This window comes from Pipra filicauda, unplaced genomic scaffold (genome assembly GCF_003945595.2).
Source record: "Pipra filicauda isolate LSUMZ 115617 unplaced genomic scaffold, ASM394559v2 scaffold227_size1260479_pilon, whole genome shotgun sequence".
Taxonomy (NCBI): domain Eukaryota; kingdom Metazoa; phylum Chordata; class Aves; order Passeriformes; family Pipridae; genus Pipra; species Pipra filicauda.
The window spans coordinates 906,578-919,732 of NW_024104340.1; the positions used below are offsets into that span (position 1 = coordinate 906,578).

General features: G+C 37.8%; 1 protein-coding gene across 10 annotated transcripts in view; it reads right to left on the reverse strand.

Moving 5' to 3' along the window:
- The window catches only part of ZNF536 (zinc finger protein 536), a 344,508-nt gene that overhangs the window by 111,113 nt on the left and 220,240 nt on the right, over nucleotides 1-13,155 (reverse strand). For 8 of the 10 annotated variants that reach the window (XM_039381484.1, XM_039381483.1, XM_039381485.1 and 5 more), the window contains one exon: nucleotides 5,979-7,559. In XM_039381484.1, the coding sequence (XP_039237418.1) occupies nucleotides 5,979-7,559 (1,581 nt within the window). Of the gene's footprint in view, nucleotides 1-1,478; nucleotides 1,623-5,978; nucleotides 7,560-13,155 lie in introns of those variants that run through there. The other 2 variants (XM_039381493.1, XM_039381491.1) reach the window with 2 other exon arrangements.

Consider the following 13,155-nt stretch of genomic DNA (forward strand, 5'->3'; position numbering starts at 1 on the left):
CTTGCCAAACACATAAATAACAGAACATATTCAGGACCTCTATTTTTGTACTATTATGATGGTTTGTTATATATTGTGGATGTATTGTGTATACATATATTAATGCTTACACTTAAGGTATATATTTTTTTCTTTGCTGAAACAATTAATAAGCCTCAGGTAATTATTTATCCCTGGCACTACAGGTATCTAGATGGGTGGGAGCAAACCTCAGAAATTCCAGATATGCAATACTGAGCATAACAAGATCATCTCTGCATAAAGATATCCTAAGTTCCTTAGATTACAAAGATGAATTTGGTTATTTATTTCTGAAAGCCTGTAACATAAAATTATAATTGCTGTCAAATTAATTGTTTAAAATTGGCCTCATAATAGGTATTAATCGTACACTTAGTTTTGACTTACAAGAATGTCTAAATTGCTCCTGTTTATGAGTAGTTATAGGAAATACTATATCTCAGACACAAGAATGTATATTCCTGAACCAAAACACAAACCAGAGCATTGTCTCACTTTGGAAAGACCTGGAAACATCTCTATGCCTTGGCCTAATCCTAAATTATAATTTAAATTTGACCTGGATATGACAAAAAAAATAAGAATATATTGTTTAGGAGATGAAACTTAGAGTAAAATCATAGAGCTCTAAGCTTACATCATTATTTTGTCTCTGCAAAGAAAAGAAAAGCCTTTCTGTGCTAGGGATTTGCCTTGGTGCGGCTGGCCACTGATGTCTGAAATCAAGGCACATACCAAGGCCTCCTTTTGCAAACACAATCCCCCTTTCAGATCTGGTGCTGGGAGGGACTGAATGCCTCCAGTCTCACTGGGAATAGAAGGTACTCAGCACTTAGCTGTATCAGATATTTTAGGGGTTAATTTCCAGAAACATAAATGGAATGGGAATGTCACACCACAATATGAAAAACGGTAAGAACTTAAAGTTTTCAACAGTAAACAAAATGGTGATACCAAACTTATCACCTGACTGATTTCTGATACAACAAAATACAATCAAATTAAATTACATGAATATAAGCAATGAAATTTAAAGTCAAATAAACATAGGACCTGATTCTGCAATCCTTAGTCATGTAAGTAGTCCTACTCATCGAGAATGAGGGATGCAAGATTGGGCCCTTAGCTTCTGCTTAGGAAGTCAATGTTGATTCAGACAGTATCTTTTCTAGCCAAAAATATGCAGCAAAAGGAAAGTAACATAAACAAGGCTAAATGTCAACAGTGTTTGCAGACTTACAGACACCATCCATTTGTTTGTACTGAAATGACTAGCGAACCATTTGGCAAATACAATGCTATTCACAGACCAGCCCTTTTATCCAGCAACACAAACTTCACTGGATCACTGGCATTCCCAGTTAATTAAAAAAAGGAAGCAAGCCATATGAGTTTGGTTTGATATTGCCATGCAAATGGCACTGCGACATCCAGAAGTGTGTCTGAAACCCGGGCGGGGGCCGATCTCCGGTTCAGCAGAACAGTTCGTACTCTAAAAGCAGGCCTTGGACCTCCTAACTGAAACTAAGAAACCTCTTCAAAAGCACGATAATGGGGTAAAGAAAAGTCTGCTGTAAAACTTCCATATCATTTCATTCTGCCTTGAAGGAAAAGAATAGTCTGGTTACTCCTCCAACTGCAGATCAGTACAAAGAGTTACTTAAATGCATTTCACACTTTAAATGGGCAGGAGTACTACAATTTGCTGCAGTAGAATGACCTTCCATTACCTTGTAGATATCCTAGAGCTTCAATATATCAGGCCTTTTGCTTCTTAATACAGATTTTATAATTTAAAAGAGCTGCAATAAGGATTCAAGTGAAGCCACCACAAACAAGTAAAAATCTTTTCCCGTGTTTCACATGTTGGTGGTAGTTCTGAAGGGGTTAGCATTATGATCTTTTTGGTTTTGACACCTGTGGCAATAAGCAATTTACAACAACTAAATTCACTATTTAAACATTGGGGTAGAGCACTATAATTATGTGACAATAAAGCTGTAATAATCTGCCACAATCGATCTTCCCCTTGCCCAGCCCTCTTGTCTGCGCTGCAGTTCCACATTTAGAAGGTATTTCAGAAAGTTACAATGCTGAACATTTTAATAATTCTGTGCAATGCCGAACACTTTCTGCTGCAAAGGCAACTGAAAGTGCTCAGACCTTTGCAGGATCAGAACTCCAAAGCTGCTCCTATGCATCAGAGGGGCCCTGCCCTGTTTTCATACAGTGAAAGAAGTGATAATGGGGTGGAGCCTGTGCAGGAGAAAACAGCACTAATTGCAGAGGAAAGCAAGCATGAATGGAAGCAAATTAGATTTACAGAGACAACATGGAACTAATACTTTTGGACATCATTAAGTGTGAGTTCAATAGCACTAACCCATTAAGCAGCCAGCTAACGCCCAGGACTATCTCTGGCCAATAGTTCTGTAGCCCACCAGCTCTTCCTGGAAAGCCTGAGTACTTCTCAAGGGGAAAATGTAAGTAGGGAAACTTTACCATCTTTGTGACAAAGCAGAAAAATTTAAAGGGGAGGAGAGAGAAAGGAAAGGGTCTTCTCATAAAGGGTCTTGTGCAAAAAAACCACGTTAATTAATGACTTGGAACAGGAGGCAGAATATGATTGCGACACAATTACACATATGTGGGAAATCAGGCAGAAAAAGAGATGAGCATAAATAGAAAGGAAAACAGATCTTCCAAAACTTAAACACAAAGTAGGTCTAGAACTTCCAAGCTTAACTTATCAAATCAGCAAGGGCTGTGAAAGCAGAGTAGACAGGTGTTCAAGACAACTACCGAGCCATCACCTGGATATCCCATCCACAGTGGGCTACTGGCTGCCAAGCAGCAAGGAAAGGCATGGCATCTCCTTAGAAACTGTGTGGTAGCAAAGATTAAAAAGATCAACTCCTAGGTATAGTCACTTGAGACTCTAAAACCAAGCACAGTTCAGGAGTAACTCTGGAATCATTAATGCTCTTTTTTTCTTTCTTTCTGTTTGTTCCTATTCTGCTATGTAAGGAGAAATATTACAAAAATTTGTGATTCTTCTCAGTAGCATTTTGACATGAAAATTTCTTTATTATGCAGTAATTATGGTTCTTCCTAATTGTGTCTTTCATTCCTACAGCCTGAAGTGTGATAGGAGCATAAATGAATTATGTGTACATCATCAATCTCTCTCATTCAACATGTAGGGAAACTGAGGACTGCTTCCCTATGTGTGGTGACTTTCCAAAACAACAACGTAAGTTAATTTCCCCTAAAAATTAAACCCTTTTTGTACCAAGATTTGTACTTAAAAACTAACCCACTATCTTAAGGTAAAATCTGCCATCTAAAAATGATCCACATGGATCACTGAAAATCCCAGCTTGTTTTCAGGCAGCCAGAAATTTAACTCAATTAGCGTGGCCAGTCAAAAGATGCAATCTCAGCTCACTGAAGCTGAAATATTTTATTTCAATTTTATTTCCTCTGTATTCCGACTGTCTGAATGTGCAAGGACTTTTATCAAATGTATCAGTGTTCTCTCTTGAGATGTCAACAACGTGCACTTCACTGGCTGTAAAAGGAATGGCAAATGCACGGAGTCTCCCCAAATACAAAGGAACACAAGAATCATGCCCTGGAATTGGATGCTGGAGGTGGGTCTCAAGTTTTCTGATCTGCCAGGCAGTAGAGGGGACAAAGGGACCATGACTTTGGTCATGAGCTTCGTGCAGAAGGGAAGGCAGGCTAATAAATGAACAGGGTGCTCCTGATCGCTAATCGGCAAGTGCAGAACCATCAGGTGAGATTCCCTGCACTAACATGCACAGATGGAGTGTGATTTCACAGTATAAAATGTCACTGAGAAAATGCAAACTCCCCAAAACCACTACTTTCACGTGGGTGGTGTCCAAGCCAACCAAAGAAAAAAAGAACTAGTGACATGGGGCTTGTTTATACTCATGCACTTTTGCTGTGAGATATAGAGAAAAATGAAATAATGCATTTAAGTGGTCAACCTTAATACTTATATCCTGCAAACACTCAATAGAATGTCAGTAAAGAATTTTGAAAAAGCTATTTTTGGAGGGGGGAGAAAGAAGAACTCACACTGCATTTTTGATTAAAAAATGGCTTAAAAAGTAGAACAGAGAAGCTTCTGTTGTTTCTTTTTTTCCTTCATACTTCAAGTCAAATCCATTATCACTGGGCAGAGCTTGTGAAAGGGATATGGTCTTTAAAATCATATAAACTCAAGCCATCATAAAATGTCTGTTGAATTGATTGGAAGATGAAACAAAAAACTAATGGAAGTAACATGACCTCATTTCAATAATAATATTAGAGGTTTTTTTCTGTTGTTGTTTTAAAAATCTTATGTCTGGGAAAAAGCATAAAGATATTTCATACAAAGTTTTTCAATTTTTTTACTCATCTGTTTAGAGACTAATTTCTCTGCTGTATCTTTTTCCTTTTTGGTAACTGATAGTACTCCACAAACAGAGAGGATTTTACCTGCTGCAAATTAAATAATCTACTAACAATTTTCAGTGCTGATTTTGAAGAATCTGGAAATATTTCCAACTACCTAAATTGGTTCTTATAGCACTGAGACACAGAAGTTTACAAGTAAGGCCATGCAGATAAAATTGGGCAGATATTGGGCTTGGTTTAAGTAATGACAAAATTGTGAAGTCAAAATGCTTTAAGGATACAAGGGAGATAAATTTTATGGTTAGAAATCAGACTTTTTTTATCAGACCACTTGGAAAAGCAGAGAGGGGCTTGAAGAAGGGCTTTGGCTTTAAGCATCTACACTGTGCTGATGAAGAGAAACAAAACTTCCACTAACCTTAAGTTAACCAGGGGAACTACGCAGAAGTGCTTGCAGATTTAGGGTTTCATTTTGTTAGTCTTTAAAACTGTTGATAACATTTTCTTTTTTTAACTTGAATACATTTTATTATGCATGTTCAGCTCTGACAATGAGTTTTCTGATTAGTTTGAAGGTTAAGTGAAACGAGCATTACTGAAGTTTTTGTGTCCTTTGCTGACTCTGCTTTTTAAAGTGATACTGTTTTTCAAAGGATTTACACTCTAAAATCTCTTTCAAACGACAAATCAAAAAAATCCTCATTCTGATATTTTCCAGATAGATTTAACTTTCATTTTTGTAAATATGATGTATGTGATATGTGGAAGTAAAACTGCAGTTTTGTAAATTAGAGACTAATAAGGGTAAAAGGTTGTTTTGTTTGTTTGGTATGTTGTTATTTTAATTACCTGGAGGCATATTCTTAATTAGGCAAATCACAATTTGCACAACTGCTAGTTAGAATAGTGTAAATGGTCAAGGGCAACAACTATATGGCTGCCATTGAACAAAACCAGAAAATTATAATTAAAAAAAAAAAAAGGAGGGAAAGAAAAGAAAAAAAAAATCTTTTCAACACAGGTAGACACATTCCATGCACTTGGCCTTTGATTTCATTAATGTCATGGTAATTGAACACACTCCAATTCAAAGAAAGAAAGGGGGAAAAAAAGAAAAGAGAAAGCAAGGTTTGCTTGGCAAAGCATCCAGTGTTTTTCTTGGGTTCTTACTTATATCAAAATACTGAAAAGTTTGCAAGTTACCATGTAAATTTTTTAAAACTTTTTCCTCCTTTGAGTATGCTAAAGCAGTAAGTATCCCCTTCAGATGCCACTAGCACAGATAGTCTATATTGCTGCTACTCTAGTTTAAAAAGCAAGTTCTTTCTAAAATCCTGTATAAGTATGCATGCAGCACTGCTGATTTCAATGGAGTAGACCACATATAAGACTAGAATTTGGCCCACAGGGTTTAACATTTAAAAAAATGTATTACTAACAAATATGACTAAGTACATTTAAAGAGCAGCTTCATGATTCTGCACATGTGTTTTCTGAAATGGTCTAAAAGAAGGTCTAAAACTTACCACACAAGTCAGGTCTCTTGATACATCCACTAGTTGCTGTGCTACTTGCAAGTCCATTAAAGGCTGCTAAGCCATCAGAGCTGTAAGCTCTTAGGACTGACAACATGTTCATCTGCTTCTCCAGGACCTGCGGACCCTGAACTTGTTCGGGTTTCATCACTCCTTGTGCAGTTTCATGTGAGGAGAGAAGATTCTGACTGTGCCACTGCTTTTCTGAAGCTTGTGGCAGTGGTGATACGAGCCCTTGTGTTGGTTGTGAGGTGACTCCACTTTGTATATTGTCGCCTCCTTCACTGCTTTCTTTATTTAGGGCAGACAACTGCTTATTCATAATATCTGGTTCTGTGTCAATGTCCTCATCTTCAATGTTTTCTTCCTTGGAAGATTCCATATCCTCAGATGAAGCTATGTCAGAAAGGTCATCAGTAGCACTTTTATTTACAGAGTCAGAGAGCAGAATATTTGGGTCATCTTCAGATTGTGTTTTGATTTCGGATTCATTACTGGTGCAAGAATTTTGTGTTCCTGTGCCAATAACACCAGGATAAACACCGAACTGCTTATAGAAGTCTGTTGTAAAATTACAAAAAGTGGATTCCATGTGGCTGGGCCAGGCAGTGCTCTTTTGCTCTCCCAGGGTCTCTTTACTTTGTCCTTGGGTCATTTTCTCAGAAGCTGAGTCCAGCTGGCTCAGCATGTTTGAAACTCCTGCCTCCTTGCTGGACTGCACAGAAGAGGGGAGCAAGCTCACTTTATTCACCGAGGCTGAAGTCTCCCTAGACTGGTCTTTGTTGTTGCCTATGATGTTGTCTTTACGTTTAGCCTTGCCCAAGTGATTGGCCTGGAGGTGCAGAGCCATTAGTTCCATAGATGAAGTTGTAAAGGAACAAAACAAGCAGCCGTGCCAAGCAATATTGTCCTGCACAGTAACAGATGACCCTGGCAGGGAGGCTGCGTCTGGCCTTACGGACAAGTCCAGAGGTTCGTATTGGGACTTTTCTGTTTTTCGCTGTGAGGACTTGCTGTTTATCTTTTCCTCAGCACCATCTGAGCCCAGAGCTTTTGCTGAAAGCGGATCTGAGAGAGCTTTATCCTTCATTTCTTTTTCTTTCTTCAAAGAACTTAGGACAAAGCTGTCCATGAAAGCTTGCAAAGACCCTTGAAAGTTCACACCGTTCCCAACCATGTTCTGGTAAGCACGGCCAAGTTCAGAGAAGTGTGTTCCTTTGGAAGATATGTCTGACCCTTTCATATTTTCTGAAGATACTTCAGATGACATGCCAGCTGCTTGTCCTTGCTGATCTCCAGAAGACAGCATTCCTGACGTCCACTGCTGCGAGACCATGCCACTTCGGAAATCGATACCAGGAAGTCCCTTGAAGGCTCCTCTCAAAATATCTGGCCTAATAAACACAGAACTTTTACTTGATGTCTCATCTTTGTGCTCTTGACCTGCGCTCTGCCCAGAGAGTGGTCCCGCTCCATTCTGTCGCTCCCGATGGTGTCGTTCCAAGTGGTATTTGAGGGATGCAGACTGAGTACCAGCATAATCACAATGTGGACACTTGTAAGGCTTCTCACCTATGGGTGTGGATAAGGTGAAAAATATAAAGAGAGTTAACTGAACTTTGGTCTATGAATGAGTGAAGAAAGAAAAAAATCAACATTAACTGCTTGAAAACAAGAAGATCTTAGAACTAATAATTCATTTTTAAAAGAGAAATCCTTTAATCGAAGACTAATTCATAAACTGAATATTTCTAAAATGGGTTTCCAGAATGTGGGGCTATTCAGGAATGACATGGTATCTACACACAATTAGCCATCCTTTTCTTAATCTAACATGTAGAAAACTGTTGTAGAATTAAAAGCTATGATTATGAAAATGAAGCATAACAATTTCAACCACAGTAATCATTAAAAGTACAAGTTTAAAAAAAAGGGAGACAAAGAATGTAACAAATGGATGGCTGCAATATTTTGTGTATACAATTGCTCTAAAATTTGTTTAAATTATACACATGGAAACCATTTTTAAACCTAAAAATTTTATGGCACTGTTACGCAAGACTGAAATGAATGATTTAAGTCTTGCTCTGCAGTAAATCATGGATATAATTAGCAAATGGCATACTGCACAAGTAATTTATCATTATTTGGAGGGCACCATTCCAGAAGGATTCAAAGATCTGCAGACCTACTGCATTGTTTCTAAATAAAGGACTATAAATACAGATCCTATAAAATATTAATATCATTACACTACATTATGATTGCAGCATGTAAGAACATATAGTTAAAATAAAAAGTAGTCAGTAAAAAAGAAATCAAGTAATAAAAAGTACAAAATATATTTAGTTTCTCTATTTGAAATTAGCATTATCTACTGGGTTTTGCAGTCCTTTAATTTTGTACTAATGGCATTTCTAGTACTCAAGTAGTAAAATGTGTAATTTACCTACCATAAGGGATTTTCTAGGTTTAGCTTGAATAGAGTTTTAAAACATATAAGATGATTTTCATGAATTAAATAAATATTTGAAGCCTACACTAAACTTTTATTGTTCTTCCTATACTTTAAAAGAGGTAGAGGATTTTATACATGTAATAAATATTCCTATATAGTCACAAAGACATATCCAAAAAGAATGTACATCTAAGCAGAGGTACATCTACATTTTTGCACATCACTTTTTAGCAATGCAGAGTTCCTTTTAAAGGAAGAAATATGGAAATCCTCACTAAAAGGGACAGGAATCTGAAAGACCTACAAGCTGTCAATATTGGCAATTGTTTCTATGAGGGAGCTCCATGAGAAGAATAAACTATTTTCTCTAGGTAGCTTTTTTTTTCTTCCTAAGTGATACAAAAGACTAAAGCAAGCCTCTCCAAATGGTATAATGGAAATATTTGTTTTGAAAACTTCCTCCACGGTAAAAATGCTGTATAATATTATGTAGCTCACCAAACCAGCTGGAAAGTTATCCATTTTCAAATAACCTCAAAATCTGCTAAAAACAAAATTGAAAGGCTTTCAAACTTCTGTTATTTAAGCTACAGGCTCAATTGAAGGGCTGGTAAACACTTGGGAAGCTGCTCCTCTCACTGATCGCAGGAATTCACTAATGAGATGCGAGCCCGGAACACTCCAGTGCCTACGGAGCACTGCGTGAGCAGGGTTACTGACCATGAACAGGGGCTGGATATGTGCTGCAATTCAGACAGGGCTGAAGGAAATTACAAGCAGTGGAAATTCTAAATCTCTAATGTAATCCTAAAGCTAAGCGGTGAGACATGAGAGCTCTACAGCAACCACATTAATAGACCTTTTTGGAGGAGAAAAGCGCAACACCTCAAACAAGAGGTGCTCAGCAGAGGAAGAGGGAGTAATTAGCATGGTTCATGCTTTAGGCCTGGGTCCACACAGCTTAACAGAAGAAATCAGATTTAAACATTTCAATGCAACTTCTGAGTCTTTCACAGTCACCTAATTAAGCTCTGGCGTTCCACTGACAAGGAGTAGGGGCTGAGTTTCAGTAGGAGTTGTGCAAAAGCAAACAGTTCCTACTGATGTGCAAGAAACAGAAACCTGAGATGATCATGCCTGTCTGGGCTTCCCTGCTCTCAAGTGGGCACCTGAGCACACACACACCCATCACAGGTGTTTAAGAGCAGGGACAAGGGAACAGAACATACAGGCTGTCTATTTGTTTGCATTTGTTTGGGGGTGTGCAAACTCTGACAGCTGTGCTGCCAGTCAGAACATGGACAAATATTAATGCTGGTTTTACAGCATCTCCATACTGCAATATTTTTGAGCCACTTTCAGTTATTCCAATGTTTCTCCCACCAGTTAGTCAGCAGTCACTAATGACACAACTTAAGTATTTTAAGTGCTGCCTAAGAAGTAATAAGACTGGTGAAAAACAAGTAACAGACTTCATAGGGTTAAATATTCTCACTTTTGAATTTTCACTCCTCTTAATTGAAAAGCTCTTCCTCAGCATCCCCTATGCCTTTACGGAAATCTTTAACACAATTATATTGAGCACTTCCTTTTATTCTAATGATAGTTCAGTGTGTGTTTGCATTGCACATCAAGTGGCACCATTTAAAAGTGTGTCCCAGCATTGCAGGCACTGTGTCAACCACTGGAGAACTACTGCAAGGAGGAGGAGAAGCTTGCAATATAGACTGCACTGATGTTGCTAAAAACATACAGGAGCTGTTCAAAGCAGTAAGCAAATGTAAAAATGGGTTTAAGTGAGTTAAAATATATGCTCACTGGAGTAAGTACTAGTATTGTTTTGTACTTTTGTACTTTTTGTACCTTCAGTCTAAAGCCCTGGGCACAACATACTCTTATTCTGAATTGCTAAGCCTTGAAGTCATTCCATTTTCTGCTCAAGGGCCTCTCTACTGAGCGAGCTTCCTTTCAGCAGAGGTCTGGACGCAGCTCGCCACCAACGCCACAAGCATTGGATTGAAAGAAGACTCTGAGTGAGACAGTGTGATAAAACGTTCAAATCTCTCCTAGCCTTGGTGTGCTGCCCCTGTGGTGCTCCCACCCCTTGCATGGCTAGAAATGAGATCTAAAGCTGAAGGTCTGAAATTGAACTCAACATGTAGCAACACACTGTGCCACCTTTACAACAGAGGACTGGCCAAATAACATCGTTCAAAGGGAACTATTCAAAACCTCTCTTCTCTTCCAGATCCAAATATTAGCAGCGGGTAGTTTACTTCAAAGCTGTCTCAACTGCTTCTATTTTGAGGACAGGCATTGGGAGAAGGGGGTAGGATGGAGTCAATCATCTTTGAATCTTTTTAATTTAGTCTGTCAGTATTTCCTAAATTCAGTAATTGTGCAGCTATTTAGATGCTATTTCATCCATTCAAATTAGTAACCAGCTACACCCTATGTAAGTCACTATACAAATGACAAAACAGAATTATAAGCTGCTATGGGAAAAATCCCAGTCTAACCTCAAACCAAGCTAGCTTCAATGCAAAACCCAAAGGACCCCTAATTTTCAGGACTCTATCAGCAAATGCAATAGTATATGTCCAAAGAATACTGCAGGGGACAAGGGAGGTAGGCTATGATTCTTGTTAGAAGACAACCTGTTTGTATCTTATACTTCGAGGAAAGGTTTCAGAGAATTCATCCTCATGTAATGACTACCCTGGTATTATTGCCAAGAGCAGTGTCTGGATGAGTTATTTAACACTTAATATCAGTTCACATAAATTAATGTTACCATGTAGGAGTGAGGGAACATGACTTTTTCAAAATAATTTTCTGCATTTCATATCCAAGAGTCATTTTTCATTGTTCACAAAGGCAATGGCCATCCTGATCTTGCTAATTCTCTGGCCCTGTTTGTATCCCTGCAAACCTTTTCACAATGGAGTAGGATGAGAGAATATTCCATTGTGCACAGTTAAAAAAAAAAAGAAAAAATCTTAAAGGGAACAACTTATCTGGGCAATATAATCACAGTTCTGATCTACCTACTGCTCTGGTTTACAAGACACAAAACATCTCAGAGGAACTATTTTATATCAGGATAAAGTAAAACAATAAAAATTCAATGCTGCTTGTAAAATCTGCACAAAAGCTTGGTAGATAACTGGAAACAGACCTGCTGCCCAGTAGAAACAGGTCTATTTGTATAGCAGGTTGTATAAACAACACAGATGTACAAGCTATGCAGGCTATCACCAGCCCTGCTCAGAACACAATCTGACTGTACTGGTCATGGGAACTCACTGCTATGGGCTGTGCAAGGAGACCACAGCCACATTATAACTAGATTTACAGATTTTAAGGCTGGAAGGAACAATTATGATCATCTTGTCTGCTCTACAACACAGGCAGAGATCCTCATATGATAATTCTGGCATCAGTGCATAACTGCAATGTGAAACAAAACTTACTTGTTTTAGTTTAAACATACTCTGTTTCAACAAAAGCAGCAAAGAAGACTCCAACATTACCCTAGGAAAACTGTTTGACTGATTAAGTATTTTCACTGCTCAAAATGTGTGCCTTATTTCTAGCTTGAATTTGTCCAGTGTCTGCTTTCTAGTACTGAACATGATTTAAATTTTCCCTGCTAGATTGAACTGATTTTTTTAAATTAAAAAATCTATTTCCTAAGGAAGGTACTTGCAGACAGCAAACCAGTCACATCTTCACCTCCTCTCATCATTGAGTGGAACACCCTTCCCAATTTTTCATTGTCCATTTAAATTATGGGTACCCACTAAAGCTTTGATGAAATTTCAACTTGATAGTAATTATATACAGTCCAAGACTGTGTTTACATCCATAGAGACATAGCAATCAACTAACAGCTCATATTCTGTTGCTTCTCTACCACAATCCTAAGCCCAGTTCATCACCGCCTCTAGTATTTGTTCCTTTACATTTTGCTGATTTAAAATTCATATTGTTGAAAAGAGCCCACTTGACTAAGTGACTAATCAGTGCCTCCCCATGATTTTTAGCATCTTACCATTTTTGTGCCATTGGTAAATTTTATCAACAGTGATTTTATATAGTCTTCCAAATAATGATAAAATACCAAATAGATGGAGCTGCAAGTGCTGCTCTGGAGCTGCCAGTTTATGTGCTATTTCATCTCTGTATGCTGGTTTTTGGTTGGTTTTGGGGTTTTTTCTGGAGGAGGGAATTGTCACATCAAACAAGTTACTTTCATGAAAAGAAACTTGATAAAACTTCCTTTTATAACATAAAATTGAATTAACTATGCTACCAACTTTTAATTAGTTAACAAATTCATTCTGTAATTTTACCCCCAAATTTATGACAGGGTAGTAATTTATAATTTCAAGGCCTTAACATTCTTTATTTTTTGGAAATACTAGAATAGCCAGAACTTTTTTACTACTGTGAGTGCTCTGGAACTTGTTCTGTGTTCCAAGACTTGGTTTTTTTGTTTTGTTTTTCTTTTAAATGAACTTTAATGATTTGGAGAGCTCTTCAGCCAGGGTTTTTAAGACTTTATCTATAAGTTATCCAGTCTCATTCATTCTAAAAAATATTAAAATTCAGTGGTCTACAACATCACAGCCTCATTACTTAATGGCAGTGTAACTGCATCACTGGAAAATGCTTAAAAAACCATCATTCTTCTTTCTGAGAACAGAA